At 41.6% G+C, this 20053-nt stretch overlaps 1 protein-coding gene across 1 annotated transcript in view; it reads right to left on the bottom strand.

The window, feature by feature from the left end:
- Window positions 1-8099: 8099 nt before the first annotated feature.
- Window positions 8100-20053, bottom strand: part of atp8b1 (ATPase phospholipid transporting 8B1) — a 34142-nt gene continuing 22188 nt past the window's right edge. Inside the window, exons 11-30 of the mRNA XM_061060751.1 lie at window positions 19892-19980; window positions 19606-19796; window positions 18478-18562; window positions 18107-18230; window positions 17152-17195; window positions 16376-16532; window positions 15972-16160; window positions 15603-15715; window positions 15324-15488; window positions 14599-14710; window positions 14035-14110; window positions 13806-13938; window positions 13352-13480; window positions 13118-13274; window positions 12792-13015; window positions 12279-12362; window positions 11596-11841; window positions 11163-11301; window positions 10446-10576; window positions 8100-9667 (exon numbers count right to left, since the gene is read on the bottom strand). Of these exons, the coding sequence (XP_060916734.1) occupies window positions 9431-9667; window positions 10446-10576; window positions 11163-11301; window positions 11596-11841; window positions 12279-12362; window positions 12792-13015; window positions 13118-13274; window positions 13352-13480; window positions 13806-13938; window positions 14035-14110; window positions 14599-14710; window positions 15324-15488; window positions 15603-15715; window positions 15972-16160; window positions 16376-16532; window positions 17152-17195; window positions 18107-18230; window positions 18478-18562; window positions 19606-19796; window positions 19892-19980 (2825 nt within the window). The 3' untranslated portion in view covers window positions 8100-9430. The remainder of the gene's footprint in view (window positions 9668-10445; window positions 10577-11162; window positions 11302-11595; window positions 11842-12278; window positions 12363-12791; window positions 13016-13117; window positions 13275-13351; window positions 13481-13805; window positions 13939-14034; window positions 14111-14598; window positions 14711-15323; window positions 15489-15602; window positions 15716-15971; window positions 16161-16375; window positions 16533-17151; window positions 17196-18106; window positions 18231-18477; window positions 18563-19605; window positions 19797-19891; window positions 19981-20053) is intronic.

Raw genomic sequence — 20053 nt, 5'->3', positions numbered from 1 at the left:
AGGTGTTAATTTCAAGTTACTTTTCAGTTTGTCTTTAAATACCTTTTAACATCTATATTAGGTTCAAGGCCCCATTAAATGTGAATTTTAAGATACTCATTAGTGTCTGTTTTAAGGTGTCTACATAAAGTTAGTTTAGAGTCTTTTTCAAGGTACCCTGGTTTAAGTTTTTTTCTCTGAGAACAAATGAAAGAAGTAAAATGTTATAGTACCAAGATGATTTTTAAAGTACCCTTTAGTTTGTCATATCTGTTCTCAGGAATGCAAAGAGTAAGGTCTTTTACCTGCTCTTTTGTATAGCTCCTCGAGATAACACGTTATGATTCGGCGCTATACAAACAAAGGATTGATTGATTGGTTGATTCTTTTCATTAAGCGACTAAAAGCATTGCTAGATATGCTTTATGGGACAGTTTCCCTTTCAACACTTGATCAGTCCTTTAAAGTCTCCTTCAGTGTGTGTTTAAAAGTACATTGAGGGTCTTTTTCTTTTCTTTTCTAACACAGGCGTGACCTTGTTTCACATCTTGGCCCCGCTCCCGCCTTCTGCCTCAGCTCACTCCTCAGACTTTGCTCATGATTTTGTTGATTTCATATGAAATAAAGAGCCACATTGTCTGTACTGTAGGTATAAAAATCAGTAAAAGAAGACTAACCCATCCATCCCTCAATCTATTCATTCATTGGTCTCCGTCTCTCTCCCTCATGTGTGCATATATTCATGTCAGTGTTTTTTTATATTTAATATGCACACTGAGTGCATTCGCTGTGCTTGACTTCAATGAGACATACATTTTAATTAATACGTTTGATCAGCAGTTTAATGAATTCATCTCTTCGTTGGTACGTTCTCTGGTTCCATACTCTCCCAGTCAACACCATTTCAGTGTTTCAGCTGTGATCTGTGCAGGTGTCTGCCACGACGATCAAACTCACCTCAAAGAGAATAACACACACACACACACACACACACACACACACACACACACACACACACACACTAACCCCCGCTGAGTGTCAGGCTGTAAATGTTTTGAGTCGCTCAACTCGATCACACTTGTTTTCATCAGCTAGAGACAAACCTTTTAAAAAGTGAAAAGATTTGAGAAGTTTTTTAAAAGGGTTGTTTTGTATTTTTCATCCTAAATGAAATTTTAATCACCACACAAAGAGACAGATATTACACTTCTGTTGTATCAAATATATTTTGTATACATAATCATTTGTGTGTGAGAGTCTCTGTGAGTGAAACTATCAATCAGTGGATCTGTTAGCTTTTATAATAACCTCATTTATTCAGCATCGTGAGGGGACGTTATGCAAACTGTTTGGACGCTAACAAAACCGAAACCATTTGTGTTTATAATTTGTTACCATTTTTTTTAAATGTGCATGATTCTTTGGTGGGATTCAGTTAGCGTGTTCTCCATTAGCATGAGCCAGCCCTTTCCAGTTCCTCCGCACTTCTCCCTCTGTGTGTTTCTATAGTAACCTTGGCTAAAATCCAAACAGCCGGCAGGGCCCTCTGAAGGGCACTACACAGACGAGATGAAAGATTTCCACCAGGCGACTGCAGCTTCCAGGCAACAGATAAATGTGATTTTTTTTTTTTAAAGGAGGACATGCTTCCACTGAGCTGAGGAGCAACAGTGAATATCAGGGTGACAGTGGCCCGGCCAACATTTTTATTTTAACTAATAATAACCCAGTTTCATATTTACTGACATGCTCATCAGTGAAATATCAAAAACTTGAAACATGCAGTCATATGGATCGACTGGCAGCAGCACATAAAACGAGGCAACGCTGCTGCAAAGAGGGCTGGATTCAATGTCTTGTTGCAAAAGCTAAGAGGCCGTGACCACAGGGATGAGGATTGTTACGACCCAGCATGCTATGGGACAAAGAGGTTAAAGTTACAGTAACAAAAGGTGAGGCACACGTTACTGAAACCTGTTTGTGCTGCTCAGATAAAAAGAAAAGAAAAGAAAAAGAGGAGACTAACCTGGAGCTGGAAATGCTCAGAGGTCGGCACAGTCAATCAAAGATGTGACTTTGTGGGGCGCGGATGGCCTAGCGGTTAGGTTGTACCCCATGTACAGAGGCTGCAGTCCTCCAAGCGGACGGCTCGGGGTCGAGTTCATCCTGTGGCTCCTTTCCTCACTCTCTCTCCCTGGTTTCCTCTGTCCTATCCACTATCCAAATAAAAAGCCCCAAAAAAATAACTTTGTTAAATGTTCATTTCAATAGCAGTTAATTAGTAAATATTTCACACTGACAAGCTGCATTGGTGAAACCTTTCTTGTAACTTGAATGTCAATCAATGAGTCCATATCTGTATCTTAATGGTGTCAAATCATATCAAGTCAAACCTCTTATCTCAGGAATCTGGACTGGACTCCTCGTTATTATTATTTAAAGAGAGCCTACTTTCAATGACCACGAGAAAGGTCTAGGTCAGAGGTTCCCAACCCCTTTTTCTTGCCATATTAATCAGAAATGCCCCTCAACAATCAGTCATAAATAAAATAATATTTAAGTGAGGAGGAGACAGGTAGGGTTTCAATCCCACACTCACTCTTCAGTTTGTTCAGAGTCTGAAGCTCTGAGCATCAGTGTTTCTGTTTGTTCCCTGAAAGATTCATAAGCGCCACATCCACATGAATCATTCACTAAGGAAATGATTGTCGTAAACATGAAGTGCCATCCCTGCCACTGTGCGCTGAAAAATTCATGCTTTTTAAGGCATAAATTATGACACGGCGCTCTGTCCGTCTGCTGAGAGCGAGAGAGGAGAGGGGGATGAGCTGTGACTTCCTCCATGTCAACCGTCCTCTTCTAGATCAAGGTACACACACACACACACACACACACACACACACACACACACGCATACCTATTTTCATTTGTAGAAAAATTCAAGAAGGGAATATTAAAATCATTGCTCAAGCTTTCCAAAATTGTCCATAGAAATAAAATAAAAAAATCATCAATAATCTTTGGGAACATTTCTATTTCTGAACAACTTTGATCTTATTTTTGTTTTTCAGTTTAAGTTCCTCAAAATATTCTATCAGTTGAAATTAATGAGTTTAAAATTTGGGCTTAATGACAAGAAAAAATAGTTCTAGTATTATATAACTTTATTGCTTTTTATTAGACTCCGACCGATTAATCGGCCGGCCGAATAATATCAGCCGATATTAGCATATGAACGTGAAGTAAAGGTCTGTATTCTCTCTGTTGAGCTGGGTGTGGATCCACACACCTTGCCACCAATCAAGCCTCCAAACCCGCTGCTCATCTGCAATCAAGCTGCCTACACACTCCACAGTATGTGTTTCTACAAAATGTCCTGGAAAACAAACAAGAATCCAACTGACAAGAACAGGGAGTGGTGTACCGGCTAACAGCTATAGCCACATTTAGCTTGACCATCATTTATCACATGTCGTGTCATAACATCCCAGAGCTGTAAGGTCAAGGACAATTAAACACGCTTGTTTTCAGAGCATGCAACATAATGATCACCTGAAGAAGACCTGCTTGTGATTGTGACGGAATAAAAACGTCATTTGATAAAGTGTGCGGGCATATCTTCTTTACTTTGGGGCTTTTGTGCCTTTATTGGAGAGATAGGACAGTGGAGAGAGTCGGAACTCAAGGAGAGAGAGAGAGTCGGGACAGGAGCCACAGGTTGGACCCAAACCTGGGCCGCCCCGCTTGGAGGACCACAGCCTCCATAAGGGGGACGCACGCACCACCCACTGCGCCACCAGAACCCCGACATCTCTTTTCTTTGATGCTCATTTTAACCTCTCTTACAAACAAGTTCAAAGGTGTTAAAATAATGAAATAACACTTTCAGTTTCATTTAGTTCTCTCACATTTCCTCTGTCATTATAGTTACCACTGCAAGTGCATTCATCTGTTTTTCCCTTTGGAGTGTGTGCGTCTGTCTGTGTGTGTGCCTGTGTGTTCCCTCTATCTCTTCCCGCTCCCTCCGCCAGGACCTGATTTTTTTTTTTTTTTTTTTTTTAGGAGTGTGTGGTCCTATCTATGCGGGCATGTTACTGTCTTTGTGTGTGTTCCCCTCTCTCTCTCTCTCTCTCTCTCTCTCTCCGTACATTCGGCCCTCACCTCGAGGCGAGTCGATCCTCTTACAGTAATACCATTGCCTAATCTCAGAGGCGTATCAGAGGGAGCTCAGGGCGCTCAGCACTAATAGGTTCACACAAATGGGATCTAGTCAAAAACCTCCCAATCCTCCTGCCTCTGTAAATATGGAGAGCATTATCTGAGTCCGCCCGCAGGCCTCCGATGTGGAACTGATGCAGATTTGACAGAGAGACTGAGAGATAGCGGCCAAAAAAAAAAAAGGTGATTTAACATGCTGTTAGCAGTGTTACAGACGTAATTTTATTGGTTGTAGGGATGAATCGAATACAGTTTCAACTTCTGGAAAAAAAAAAACCCTGATGGAGTCATTCATGCAGGATTTTAAAATACACATTTCTGACGGTGGTTTAAACATGTTTTAAAAATATTTGAACACCGTATTTTGGGATCTTTTGAAGACCTGAAATGTTACTGATGCTCCTGTGACTGCTCTTCATTTCAGGCTCTGTTTTTACATCTACAAAAAGCAATGACTGTGAACCAGATATAACCAAAGTCATCTTGACCCATGTGCTGCAGTTTTAGACTCTCAGAGCTGATATTACAGATGAAGTTTGCCTGGTAGAGGTTGTCTTAAAGAATCAGTACTTTGACCCAGGAGAGTTGGGTTGATTGATGTTTGAGAATATTACACAATGTTGACTGTTTAAAGCCGAAAAACATACAAATATTTTGTATGTATTGAAACTCGAATCATAATGAATTTGAATCCTTAAAGATATAATATACATTTTCTAATCCAGTAGATGTTGCACTTTGGCAGCAGTCTCCAAGACCAAAACAAAATTCCCTCAGCGCACATCCTCCCCTCCTCCCCTCCACTCCCGTAGTGATCCAACCGAGTGAAGCCTGACTGATCTCCATTCTGATATGCAGCTTAAAGATGATTGGGTTGTAGTATTCTCAATAACTACACTCCGCCATTATGCCTCTATACACGGCATTCCTAAGTGGGCGGGGCTATCTCTCTTCCCCCATGTGGTGGGCAGGGCTAAGCTTCGGACAGGAAGGAGTTCATGCGGCAATCAAAACATGTATGAAACATGTTTGAGCCTCTAAATGAAACATAAAGGAGCTGAAGAAGGCTCCACCCCGTCAGTGTGAACACAGAGCTCAGCACAACAAACGCAGAGGGGAGTTTGACTTCACTCTTTAAAAAAAAAGGCATCTCTCAACAGTAATATATTTAAAGAGGATCAATTTAATATCCACTTTATTACTGTTTAAAATGTTGCATATTTTACCTTTAAGATAACAAAACTGTAATTATTTTGCAACATGGAACAAGTGTAACTTAGTGTTGCACATCCAAAGGGTTTAATTAAAAAGGGAGTATTTTCAGGGTGCGGATAGCCTATCACACGTGCCCCATGAACAGAGGCTAAAGTCCTCGTAGCAGCCGCCCCTGGGTTTGAATCCGGCCTCGGCCCTTTGCTGCATGTCACTCCCCGACTCTCTCCTTCCAAAAGTTTCCTACCTCTCTTCAAATGTCCTATCCAACAAGGACACAATGGACAAAGAAATATCACTTGAAATAAGAGAGAATATTTTCCAAGCTTTATTCTAAATGTTTTACATGTTGCTTTTTATTTTTTTTATTTCCTTGATTGTGGATCATTTCAAGTGAACGAGACAAAACCTGAACCCTCATATTTTAAAGACCAAGTTGCCATATTTTTCTAGTAAAACAAACCTAAATGTTGAGGTATTTCTTTTTACCTGATACATACATATGAAGGCATTTGAAGAAATTGGCTGGTTAAAGTGCAAAAAGATGTGCATTTAAAGCTTTGACAAGAACAATATCCGGTCCTAAAATTGCACTCATGTGTGAAGATGCCTGAAGGACTGAGTAAAAATAAAAACTGATCAACCTGTTCAGATGTGAGCTGCTACAGTATGTGAGCTGCGATGCTCTGTTCCTGCAGCTCAACTACAAACTGAGTGAAGAGAGTCAGAAATCAGAGCCGGGCTGAAAGAGACAGAAACAGTCCTGCAGTGACACCCAGTGGCTACAAATGGTACTGCTTAATTAAGAAGGCATTTCATACAAGTAATTCCTCTTCACAAGGGCGGGATTCAAAAGTCTTTGAACAGGGATTCATGTTTCTCTGTTCAAACTTTGACTAAAGATTTAAATATAAATGATTTACATCTGAAAGCTCAAGTTCATCTCAAACAGTTTGAGCAAATGGGATAGCCTTTCACAAGCTTTGGGAAAACTTTCGCTTCAGGATGAGAAAAGTCAAATCAGTAGTTCTAGTTTTTCATCGCAAACAACAAGTACAATTGATCAGGACATGACCACTGCATGAGAAAGGACAAAACCCATACAGCAAGGTGTCCCCAAACATCTGAGGAGATGGACATCTAAGACACTCTGACAGATCTGAAGTAAGGCTCTTGCACACGTGGTTACATTTTTAGGCAATGAATGACGTGAATTAACTTTTAAAGACGGCATTACGAGTGTAATTCTTTAGTTTTAGTCCACCATACATAAAGATGCTTTTAGACTCACCCTCAATATGGAGGAGAGACACTTCAATAACATAACTTATGCTACATCATGGTGTTTGTTCTTGGACATTTTTATTTGTCTTCATATTTCTATTTTAAACTACATATTTTGAAGGCTCTTTAGATTTATACTTTGGAAATAAATGCTTACATTTCATTATTTTTGTTGGTGTCAGATTATTAACAACATAATGATGATGGACGCTTGTTAGAGAGGCACCCTGGGAATGTTTGCCTTAATTGGGCCCCAACAGACTTCAGGTTTCCCGCTGAGTTCAATAATTTGACGTTTGACGTTCCTTGCTAACAGTAAATGTCCATAAACAGCCATCATAATGTAGCAGAAGTTATACTATTCAACTATCTCTCCTCCATATTTAGGGCTAGACTAGCAGCATTAAGTCATTTCCTTTTTATCAGTGAGCACCGGCTGATGGGGCCCATTTAGGGAGGATTTCAACTGTCATTGCAAACTTTGCACATTTTTGGCCACTGCTGTTGAAATGACCGTTTTAATGCTGGATGAGGTTTCTCATTATTTCACCATATTTGGATAGATATAAATTAACCTAAAAGCTGATTAAGTGTTTTAGGTCATAGCAAAGATGAGAGCCAGGTGTCAAAAAGAAGAAAAGAAAGAGTATGATTATTTTTCTTCAATTTGCATACTAAAAACAAATTCAATTCTCATCAGAATTATATCATGAGAAAAAAAAAGGGTAAAAGGTTGCATCCCTAGCTTTTGGTTGAATTCTACATAGTTAATAATCTATGATAATAATTGAATACCACTAAAAACTTGTATTAAAGGTCACATATATTCTAGCATTCTATTTCAACCAGTCTAAATAAGTCTCAGAGCTCCCAAGAACATGTCTTTGAAGTTTCTTGTTCTAAATCCACTCTGATCCTGTATTTGATCATGCCTATAAACCCCTCTATTTCAGCCCTGCTCAGAACAGGCTGTTTCTGTGTCTGTACCTTTAAATATGTAAATGAGCTGTGTCTGACCACACCCTCTCTCTGGAAGGGCTTGGGTGTCTCTGGCTTTCTCGCTCCATGTCCTACCTATTGTTTACAGTGAGAAGGCAGACTCAGAGGGCAGAACAAACACCTAGCTGTGGGAGTGTCACCCATCTGGGGGAGGGGTTACTGCCCTTTGTGATGTCATGAAGGGAAAATCTCCAAACGGCCTGTTTGAGCACAAGAAGTGGAGCAGGCTAAAGACAGAGAGGATGGACTTTTCTCATCATTGGGGGGTTTGTAGACAGATTAGAGACACATGTTAGGTGAAGAGTATTTTGAATTGTATGTGACCATTAAATGTGATACCGTTTACAAGGATGACTGTGTTTATACAAATATCGAGAAAAACACGTAACCATGAAGAAATAAGAACATTTCAGATTGTTAAATGTGCCTGGCTTTTATTAACAACCACTTGATAAAACACCGTCATAAGACAGAGAGTACACTGCTGCTGAACCAATCACAACAACAGTCCTCGTCTACTGCCTCCATTCATTCAGGGATAAAAAGACATCGTCTGCACACGGTAACAGTCAGAACAGGAATGTGTCCCTTTTGGCTTATCTCTGTGCAGCATCATAAAGCTGGTTAAAAGAACGGAAAAACACATCCTTGGGTTAGCTTTGAACAACCATCATCACACACAAAATATCCTCATTGATACTATTTTCATTAGTTAGCATTTATGAATCAACTTTTAAGAAGCTGATAATTAAAGAGAGGGAAGAATGGAGTTCAAAGATTTACTTAAATGTGGATAAACCTTCTTGTTGTTTATTCCCCAGTTCAGATAAGGAGCCCTTGAATTTACAGTTGGTGATTTGTTAACACAAAAAATATTTTCAGCTGAAGGAAGACGACATGCAAGTCTTATAGAGTATTTACATGACAAAAAGTGAGGTATACAACGTAGAGTTAGCATCCAGGTTTGAAAGAGGCCTTTTCAGGATCTGAAGGCTGGAAAAAAAAGTTGTAGTCCTTTAAATATGTGACTACAAAACCCATCTGTGAGGACACTTGTGACATTTGATAAAGCAAAAGAGAAAAACAGAACTATTCACAACTTAAGTCTTAAATTAACACACATTTTATCACATCCAGCCACCTTGCATAGCCTCGTACAGTAACATCGCAACATGAACAATAAAACATTAAAAGGGGATATCTTGACATTTGAGTTGAAGCGCATTGTTGTAACCTGAAGGAGAACGTGTTGATTTGACTTTATAGGGACGGAAATTAAAGTAAAATAAGCTTTGGTTTGATTACATGTAGCTAACGGACTAATCGACTGGGGTCTGTATTCACACGTCAAGTGCTCTGCAGACTTTGTGCTAAAACTGTGAATGTCAAAAAACAATGCTGTGACTCGTCATCCAGCTGCAAAAAAAATATGTTTTTGGGAAGGGAGTAAAAATAAGAAAAATAATGGATTTTAAAAGATCCTGAGATAAACAACATAGTCAGTCACACATTCACTGCATGACCTCGAACCCCGTTAACGGCGGTCATCTCTTCGGTGAGCTTTTTTTTCTTTTTCATTTTAAAGAGTCTGCACAGAGGGCGGAGGAGGCGGGATCTCAGAGTGGAGCAAAAATAAATTCAGGAGTTTCTGCACGACTAAAAGAAAGACATGTCCACTTTCCTGAATATGTGCGACCCCCTCTGACTCCATCTCTCCCGCTCAGCCCCCCCTCCTCCCTTAGATGTTCTCAGCCTCTCTCTGGGGGGCCTCTCTGATGGTGCCCGGCGGTGCTCCAACAGGTGCCGGGCGCCGTCGAATGCTCCGCCCCGATGCGATGAGGTCGGCGTATCCTCGGGAGTGAGAGAAGGCGTAGGCGGAGCGACGTGAACGCCGGCCACGCTCGAAGGCTGGCGGCTTTGTCTTCCTCTCCTCCTCTTCCATCTCCATCTCGTACTTCTTCCTGTTTCTGTGGACCTGGAGGACGATGGGAAAAAGGAAGGAGACATTAGTGAAAGACAGCTGAGTCATTTTTTTACTTCTGGAAAAAGAGGATAAAGGCTCACTTCTGTTTCAAATTGTCAGATTAAACTTTTGGATTCTTAATACACACAGTCGTCAAACTCTAGTCACAAATTTTGCACAAAAACGCAGAATCTGTTTGCCGATGATACAATTTTGTGTCCACCTATAATCATCTACTTGCGTTTCAGCCGGCATCTGCTTTTTTAATCCAAAAATAAAAAGGGGAAACATTACAGCTACTGTGAGAAACTGTCCTGGTTGTGTTTATTTAAAGTTCCTGAGGATAAATCACTTTTTCAACTTTTTGCTGATCTTGTCCTGTACATTTGTAAAATCTTGTTTTCTGATTCAAATCTCATCCTGCTTCCTTTTGGCTGCCACACACATCACTGACTGATTCTCGTCTGTTGAAATTGAACATAAACTGTTTGCACTTCTTGACTGCATGCAGAAAGTCATCTCATTGGATGTCAGCCCGGTGTCAGAGATGATAGGCTTAAAAAAAAAAAACTATATGACAGTTAATCTTCTCCCAGATGGCCTTGTTTTATACGATTTATTTTTCCCTCCAACTACCTCTGTAACTGTTGTTACTTCTACAATAACCTCAGAATATCACTTGTTTTCATTTGACTTTAACTATTTTTAATTCTTGTTCCATCAGCTTCATGTCGGGGAGATTTGTGCAGGCTAAGGGGAAGTTTGTTCGCTTTACTCTCTGAGGTCTCACCTTGTCTCCTACGGACGGCCAGATGGTTTTATGGAGGAACTGAATGCAGATGACGGGCAGCAAGCTGATGCCCACAGACAGGATGATGGTTAACCACAGGTAGGGCTGGCGTAGAGCGTTCGACGCTGCACCTACAAAACCACAAAATATCAAGATTTGGATAGTCAGAAAGAGTGCAGAGTTTGAGGTGGAAAAAAATGTCTGTATGGTAGAAGTAAGTGTTGGGTCACAAAGAGGACTGCTTTAAAAAAATTAGGGAGCTTCAAATTATTTACTCTGCAGTTAATTCAACTAGTTCATACGGCACCATTTTCCTCTACTGTCATACTTAGATGCTTCAATTTAAATCAAGACTTGTGTGTTTTGTTTTCCAGCGAAAGAGAAGCCAAAATGGTAAGACGTGGTGCAGAGAATCTCTCTGGAGAAATCCAAAATACGACAGTGCCTGTGTTTGCAATTGGTAAACTAGAATTGTGCACTCACAGGTTTGTGTTGAGATTTAACGCTTAACAAAAGATTGTCGCTATGTTCAAAACATGGAACCCTGGACAAAGGGAAACTTTTAAATGTGAACTTCACAGACAGATAATTTAACTCTTTCATTACTTCCTGCAGCTTGAAAGCAAATCAGAGCGTTTTGGTATTTTGGGGAAGAGACTACAAAGTCAGACAATCCAGTTAACCACAATGCACTGCGGTGAATGTGTGATGACTGACCGGTGAAGGTGAACACTGACGGGAAGATGACGTGGATCCCAGCACTGTGGATGTCAAACACGATGCCAAAGTAGATGGCTATGCTGCCCAAAACGGCAAAGCAGTTAACAAAGGTCCAGTAGGAGGTGTCCAGAGAGATCTAAACAAACGAGAGGACAAATAGAGGACACAAATCAGCAGCTGATTCATAAAACAAAAGAACATTTCATTCACATTTATAGACCTTTAAAAAATGCATACTACCCCTGGAGCTACTAAAGGGTTGAGATGATCAAAAATATCACATGTTCTCTTGTTTTCAGATTCAAGACTTCAAAGACAACTCGAGAACATGTTGATTTTTCCCTTTCATTTAGTCATTCATTCATGCACGCCGAAAAAGGTCAAAACTCGTCAGTCTGCTGAGTCTCGTTGCTGCTAACGTGAAACTGACCTGCAGGTTGACGGTGAAAATGAGCGACGAGGCGGTGACGACGGCCAAGGACTGGTAGTCTGAGGGTGCTTCTCCGTCCTGCCCCATGGTCTGCAGGAAGGCTCCGTACGGGATGAAGAAGATGATGAGCGAGACGAAGATGCCGTGGAACAAACTGATGAAGAAATTCCTGTAGTTGAACAACGCCCCCTTCTGGCCGGGCAGGTAGAGCTTTGGGAATTTCAGACTCAGTTTATCGTTGACATCCTGCAGGAGGAGAAGGGACGAAGAGGGGGATTCATTCAGAGTAACGGGGGACTTTAGTTTTTTTTGTCAGAGGTTGGGTGATTTGTTCAAGAATTATTTAGTGTAACTTTAATTTTCTACACTTCATTAATCCTGAGGGAAATGACACTTTTCACTTAATGTGAGGCATGCTTCACACACACAGACCTGAAAGCACAAACAGAGTCATGCATTTAGGGAGAGATGTCAGAGTGAGGGGGCCGCACAGAGACTCGCGCTTTGAGTAGTTGCAGGTTCAGTTCCCCGGACTCGGACCGGTGACCCTGCGGCTACCAACTCAAATCCTTGGATACTAAGCTACTGCCGCCCCAAACCAATATGCTTTTTATCAAAATGGGAATCCCTTTATTTTAAACCAGCGTCTTCTTGTTACATATCTTCCTATTTCTGCTTCTTACCTGGTCCAGAAGTCCGACTAGGAGAACCGGTAAGCTGCTGTAACAGAGATTGTAGAGAGTGATGAACCAGTTTTCGTAGGCGACCTGCAGAAAGGGAAACCATCATTTAGTTTATCAGCTGCTCCATGAAAACAGCTGTTATGTACAAGACATTTTACGACAGTGGTTCCCCACCAGAGGATAATGATATGTAAGGGTCCTTAGCATGGGAAAGTTTGTCAAGCACTGGAGAAAACTGAATTCTTAATTTCAGTGTTTTATTGTTTTTAACCACAGAGTCTGTTTGTTTTTGTAGAGTCAGAGACCTGAGGATGCCTGTAGAGACATCGTGAACAAAGAGGACTTGAAGGTCACATCAAGAGTTGTTTTGTATTTCTATTGCTTGTCTTGATGTTGATCCTGTTGTTCTTTGTGTTGTTCTGTGAACTTTAAGGTAAACCGCTTCATACTATCACATGATCACTTTCCTGTAGGATCTTAATATCAGGGCATAAACACTGCTGAGCTGCTGACCTGTGAGGAGTATCCGCTGAAGAAGGAGTACCAGAAGTGGACGAGTGTGAAGGCGAAGTTCTTGAAGAAGAAGAAACGTAGAAACTTGCACATGCGGATGTAGGACCAGCGTCCGTGCACCAGCAGGAGGCGCTGCAGGAAACGGAACTGAGCGAAGGCGTAGTCGCTCGACATGACGGCCTGCATCCCCTCCTGACCGCTGAGCCCCACGCCGATGTCTGCAGCTGGAAGGAGAGAGGTGGAGACAAGAGGACGGGGACGTTTAGATTTAACCTCAACGTGTTTAATGATGAAAAGACGTGAGCAGAGTTTCTTTGTGTCCTTACTCTTGATCATGTTGACGTCGTTGGCTCCGTCCCCGATGGAGAGCGTCACCGCCTTCTTGTACTTCTTCACCAAACTCACCACGTTAGCTTTCTGTTTGGGCGTGACGCGGCAGCAGATGACCGCCTCGCACTCGCAGGCCATGTCCACAAAGTCGATCTGTAGAGACATGTCAGCGTATTCGTTATCATGCGACGATAACTCACTTTTATTAAATGTCTCATGTTAAGTCTTACCTGTCTCAGCTCCTTCTCCAAGTCGTCCATCGGCTGGCTGTCCTGAGGGATGGCGGGAGGTGGTCGCCTTCCAAGACGGCGAAGACGAAGGCGACGGCGTTTCTTCTTCTTTTCATACAGAATCTCATTCTGAGATGCAGATAAAAAGAAGAAATGAGCACAATCCAACATGTTGGCTGGCCAGAAAATCAGATATTACACCTTTTTTTTTTTTTATTCCTCGAGTGATTAGGAGGGGTTGGAGATGCATTATTCTCTGCAATCGGAGCGCGACAATCAACTGTCTGCACGTGACCACTACGATCTCCATGCACATCATTTAACTTCTGCATTATAGTTCCATCGAACATTACAAAGCGTTGATATAAAGGCAAAGATTCCTCTTTATAGCGTCGTATAGCGGTCTCTGTTGCTTCGTCCACTACTTTTTTGTCTTTTGTTGTATAGAACTCACCAGCCATCCTCCGGTGATGACGAGAGCGTTTTTGCCGGGCATGTTGAAGAACGGCTCTGTAGGTCTCTTCCTCCGGCGGTTGATGGATTGAGGTTCATTTCTCCGGTGGGTCTGACGAATCCTCAGCTTCTCACTGGAGACAGAGACACAGCGGAGACACGAGTTAGAGACAGGCGTCTTCTTCAGCACGCTCCTCTCTGACTGAGTAAGACTTTGAAAATCAACTCACTTCACATCTTCTCCGTAGTGGACCGTCATGTCGTCAGTCAAAAGGGAACAAGAGTATCCGATGTTCTCGGCCGTTTCTGGGAAAAGATCAAACATGTTGAACATGAGAGAAAATCAAAACAGTACAGTTTCTGAACACATGGATCATGATCTTAAATTACTTTTATTAACACATCTTGATAACAAATCGAGGAGGATGAAGCTCCTTAATTTTTACAGCAACATTATTCTGAAGGTGTTATTTCAAAAAGAGGCGGAGTTATTCATGTATCCAAATATCTAATAAACCATTGTTACATGATCATAGCTATAACAGACTGAACCGCAGACTGTATAAACATGGACGGACTACCAGTGACGTCACCCATTGGAAGGGACTCTTGAGGCCCAACGGTGGCGGTCGCCATGACGCCGGGCCTCTGATGTCATAATTTTTGAACGGTTGTGTCTTTCAGGACTTTTGCAGCCAGCCTCAAGTGGACACTCGAGGAAATTGCATTTTTTAGTTTTCACTCCCACTTATTTTTCCAACACTGGATTTCTACTTGGTCTGAACTGACGGTACCTTTCTTATCTCCAGTCAGGACCCAGATCTTGATGTCGGCCTTGGCCAGTTTAGCAATGGTCTCTGGCACTCCCTCCTGCAGTTTGTCCTCGATGGCGGTTGCCCCGATCAGCTGGAAGGAGGGATACAGCGTCTTAAATGTAGCTCAGTGATTCAGGCTTTTACAGATGTTTAAATAATGAGTGATGTAAAGGGAAAGAATATCAAACACTTTTTAACAACCTCCACCATTGCTATTAATTCTGCTACTTCCCCATGGACAGACAGGACTTATGGGCTAGCTACCATGCTGCAAACCCTTTGATTGTCATTCCCTCTTCCTGCTGCTCTCCCTGATTTAATTTTTTTTTTTAAAAGACACAATTCAGTGTATTTGGCAACAGTAAAGCCAATAACTATCCTCACCAAAGTCTCCTTCCATTCTTTTTTTCTTCTTCTCAGTAAACAAGTGAATATGTGGAATTAAATTAGCACTCTGCTAGCTGTTTCAAAGGAACTTTGGGGGTAAAATCCAACAATTATGCAACAAAAAAAAGAATACAAATCAACAAATAGTCACTTTTGTTTTCCATACCCCCAAACTGGAACAGTGCCTAATCTGCAGACATGATCAGTATTACTGTCCGCGAAAGCCTTCGAGCTGTGGACATTGTGTCTATCATTTTTTTTCATTTCTACTTCTAAGGGGTGGGGTTCATGTCACACTAATGTGGAGCTGCACTCACCAATAGGTTGCTCTCGATCTGCTCGTACACTCGGTCGAGGGCAACATCTCTGTTAGACATGCTGACCTGAGCCTCTTTGTGTTTCCTCGACCAGGCGTCGTACTCGGCTGCGCTGATGTCTTTGTAACACAAGCACAGCGTCCTCAATGTGGCGTTGGCAAAGATCTGAAGAACAAAACAGAGATGATCCCTTTCAGAGAAACCAACATGCATGCCTCATACATGTAATTATGATTTAAACTGTATGGTGTGGTTTTCAAACAGGCATTAAGAACTCACATCCAGAGCTGCCTGTGTGGTTTCTTTGTGTCTGGAGTCGGGCGAGAGTCGCTCATAGATGACCGTGTCGGCTCCTTTACAGTACAGACGGATACGACCATCGGGAAACTTCACTGAAACAGAGAGCAGAGGACGAAGAGAGTCAAAACCTCTTGCTTTGAATTCTTGAATCAAGTCCTCCATAAAGAAAAGTCTTTACAAGCAATCATGATTCTGTTTGCTGATGATTAACACACCTCTCGTTCCTGTTTAAGCATCGTTTTTAACATACTCCAATATTGGCTTCACTCAAGAGGCTATGCACACAACCATAGAAAGTACATGCAAATGTCTGTGTGTGTGTGTGTGTGTTTATGTGTGTACTCATACAGATGATGGACATGCGCTTGCGGTCCGAGTTGAAGTCGAGCAGCGCCAACATCTCGTAGGTGTTCTCCTGGTCCATCTCATTGATGGTGATGGTGTCCTGTGTTCGAGACAGAAACACGTAACCAAAGTTCCTCGCTGCCGTCACCAGAGCGCCCTCGTCAGGAGAAGCTGCCTGGTACACCAGTTCACCTGAGAGACGGGGGAGGAGCCATACATACGTTTTTTTTTTTTATTGCAATTGTCTTGCAGAGAAAAACATCCTTATGTTGTCTAATATATAGCAGTCTGATTTAACGACAGGACAATATCTCTTAAAGCAGGTTAGAGTCCTCTTAAGGCTCACAAACAGCCCTGGTGGCTGTCATGTAAACTCGTCAGCTTCCAAACAAGGCTTTAAAGATTACCGTCTTTGTTGTCCACCATGACGGTGTGGCAGAGGGAGAGCAGCTTGAAGAACTCGGAGACGTCTTTATCCTTCTTGGATCGCACAGAGGAAACCAGAGAGTGATCCATAAAATCAAACTTTTTGTCAGCCTGCCGGTTCCAGCTCCAGTCCACGGGCTAAAGTCAAAAGCAGGGAAAAAGTTCTCTCAAAATGACAGTCAAAATATTCAGAAATTGTTGAAAGAGCAAAAAATAAATTAAAAGTGTCACCGTTTTCCTTTTTTAACTTTGCCAATAGTTCAGTGACACAGACAGTTTATAAGAAGTGGATGTAGTTCATCTTTCAACGTGTTGCCCTCTTGTTTTTTCATGGAGAGTAGTGACCATATTTGGACGAGAGTGTTGATATGTATTACTGGAGGGTTAGGGGGGTTTGATCCCCAGCTCCTGACATCACATATCAAAGTGTCCTCGGACACAACACTGAACCCCAAACTGCTCCCGCTGCTGCGTCAGTCACATGTGAATGTGTATGGATGGGATGAGTTAATACTGATGGACCCTTTACACATCAGCCTCTACCATCAGTGTGTGACATGTGGTGTAAAAGTGCATTAAGTCCCAGTCCTCAGTCAGCTGAGTGTAGTCTTATTCTCTTGTGGTCTATCTGACTTGAATTTGAAACCACTGGTGTTGTCCTCTGTTATTAATTACAGGAATTCCACTTCTTAGATTTGGTCGATTCATCTAAGAAAACGTTCTTTGTAAAAGTAACTTCAAGTTAGTTATACTTTACCCTTCCTCTGTCCAGCGTCACGCCTTCAGCCGTGGTCGGATCACCTACGAAGAAATGTCAAAAGTCTTTGACCTGAACATCTACACGAATACATTCAAGTGTATTTACAGGTGAACTGTAGCAAAGAAGTACTCTGCACATGAAGCAGAGTACTGTAAACATTTTTTGTTAATTTGTTGTATAGAAGTTAAGAATGAGCTTTATAAGTAATATGTAAAGATTTTATCTGTGAAGAAGTGGAAAAACAAAAAATAAATAGCATGCCATTCTTAATCCTTTTGTTATAATTTTATACGGTTTTATTTATTCCTCTTTAAACATTCTGCATATTTGATTAATGTACTTATTCTCTTATTTACTCCTCTTTCAATCGCAGCATTTTTTTTAATTTAATTTTATGTTATTTCCTCGTTAAATGTAGACATTTCTTTATTTTGTCTTTCTATATTTCCATATATATATTTTTTTTTTATCCTTTCACAGTTTTTATCCTTTTGCCGCACTACTTTGCCTTCTGCACAAACAAACATGTCAGGTAGAGTTTTCAGTTCTCTTAACAGTTAAATTTAGTTCTGTTTTTAGACTTTCTTCTGCTTTGAATAATATGAAACTTCTTCCTGCTGCAATGTTCCAGTTTCCTGAAAAGATCATTCAGGCGTCACTCTCTCCTCTCTAAATATCACAAAGCTGTCAGCGGGTCCGGACAAAGATCAAACATAAACCCTTCAGGTACATGTGGAGAGCGATGGTGTTATGTAAAGATTCAGGGGAACCTTTGGTGTATGGAAAACAGACAGCAGGTGTCGCTCTCTCACTTCCTCGTTTTATTTTGACCTTGACAATTCACTGTCTCTAGTTTACTTCCTCATTGTTTTAAGAAAAACTCTGCGGAGCCTCAGTGGGATTAAAAAAAGGCTCAGTTTCTTATGTTTGATGAAATAGAGACGATCAGTACCGTAGGTACGTCCAGCAATGGTGCACTTCTTGAACTGCATGATGTTCTGCGTCAGAGTTCCCGTCTTGTCGGAGAAGATGTACTCGATCTGACCCAGCTGCTCGTTCAGGGTGGTGGTTCGAGCCTGCACAGAGGAGCAACAGGAGATTTAATAAAAAGGTGGTGAAGGATGCACGGGGAGAAGTATGACTGCTAATCTTTAGCTGGAACAAGTCAGACTTCATTATTACGAGCTGAGATGACAAAGTGATTTTATGTTTTTATTCCTTTCTAAATAGAAAGTTAGAAATCTTCTGTATATTGGATTTGATGTGTGTTGCATCAGGATCTAAGTCCTGAAGCTGGTAAAGATGATGAAAGCAGTGACGTACCTTAGCTGGTGTGTCTTTCTCTGCGTAGTACATCTGCAGGTCCCAGTTGATGAATTTACTCTGACCCAGACGGATCACCTCCACACTGAGGACAAAACACACAGAAAGGCTTTCTGTTGTGTTCTTGGAGGTTAAGATGACCTTAGACTGCAAATCTTTATTTTTAACAGAAGAGCATATCCTCCCAAGATACATCAGTAAGACTCCTGAAAGAAGACATCTCTACTTCCTCTCATGAAGGCAGACTACTGCTGTTTTCAAAACCGCCTACTGTACTAGTAGTGCGTACTGATTTGGCCAATGTAGTGTAGTATGTGAACAAATGCAAGATCGCAGTATGCCGGATATATCCAAAAGTCATACTGGTTTGGTTATAATCTACAGCATGCATCAGACCTGTCTCCCTCGTGTACCATTTCCCACAATGCAAAGCACCAGGTCAGAGATCAAAATGACGGACAGCAACAGCTATCGTAACCGGGGAAATAACCACAATTAGACCACAGTGTTTCCCCTAGCTTGGAGTTGTAGTATCAGTGGTGAAGTGGAACAATGTTTTAGTTGCGAGCAATTTTTTTAAATTCTTGTCATTAATATAATTATTAACATTTGTTGGAAACAATAATCAACCAACAACCACCCTATTGTCATAACCCCGCTCGTGCGTAATGGCAAAAGACGAGAGGAGTCCGAATTTTACCAAAGAAAATGAATAATTTATTTTAAAAAAAACAGCAGCAGTGGCGATACAGTATAACACTGGTGCACCACTGGTGCTAGATGCGTATAGGGGAAACACTGGACCAATCCACACAAAGATACCGCCAATGATCTCGTTTGATTCTCATTATAATGAAAATCAAAATGAATCACTGTGAGCTTTTTTTCAGACTGCGAGTAGATGTCTATCGTGTAGCGCATTTTCCCGTCAGCTGGTCTGTTGTTTATTTCTGCATTCCAAGACCAGAAACCAGTTTAGGCATACTGCAAAATAACCACCGACTGGCAGTCAAACTACATACTACTGTTGATGTTGTATGGGGTCTGTACATACTTATTATGTGGTAGGCGGTTTGAAAAACAGCCAATGTGAGAAATCCCCAAATACGTGTGTGTGGTGTTACTGACCTGACATAAAGGGAAATGGGCACCATGGTGTTGAGGACGATGATGTATCCCCAGAAGCTGAGGAAGCCTCTGTAGGAGGAGTTATGGTTTTTCCCGTCGAACAGATACCAGGCCTTCGCGCCGATCTCTTCGTACCAGAAGGTGTGACCGATGGCGAGGCCAGCCGCCACCAGGATCAGCAGCACGAAGATCTACAGAGGCGGGACAGGGACACAGTCATACAGGAGGGAACCAAGAGAAAGACTTAATACCAAAGGTGAGGGGTTTCACCTCGACTCTGACTTACTGTGTAAACCATGTAGTTCATCAGCTCGTCGATCTTGGTCCTCTTGAACCTCGTCTTTCCACTGTTCTTCATGATTTTGGTGTCAGCACCTGCAGAAAAATAAATTCATCTCAATGTTGAATTCTAGCCAAAGTCATTATAAGCTATCATTAATAATATCTG

This window comes from Labrus mixtus, chromosome 17 (assembly GCF_963584025.1).
Source record: "Labrus mixtus chromosome 17, fLabMix1.1, whole genome shotgun sequence".
Lineage (NCBI taxonomy): Eukaryota > Metazoa > Chordata > Actinopteri > Labriformes > Labridae > Labrus > Labrus mixtus.
The sequence above is the reverse complement of the archived record's forward strand: the minus strand, read 5'-3'. Positions and strand labels throughout refer to the sequence as shown.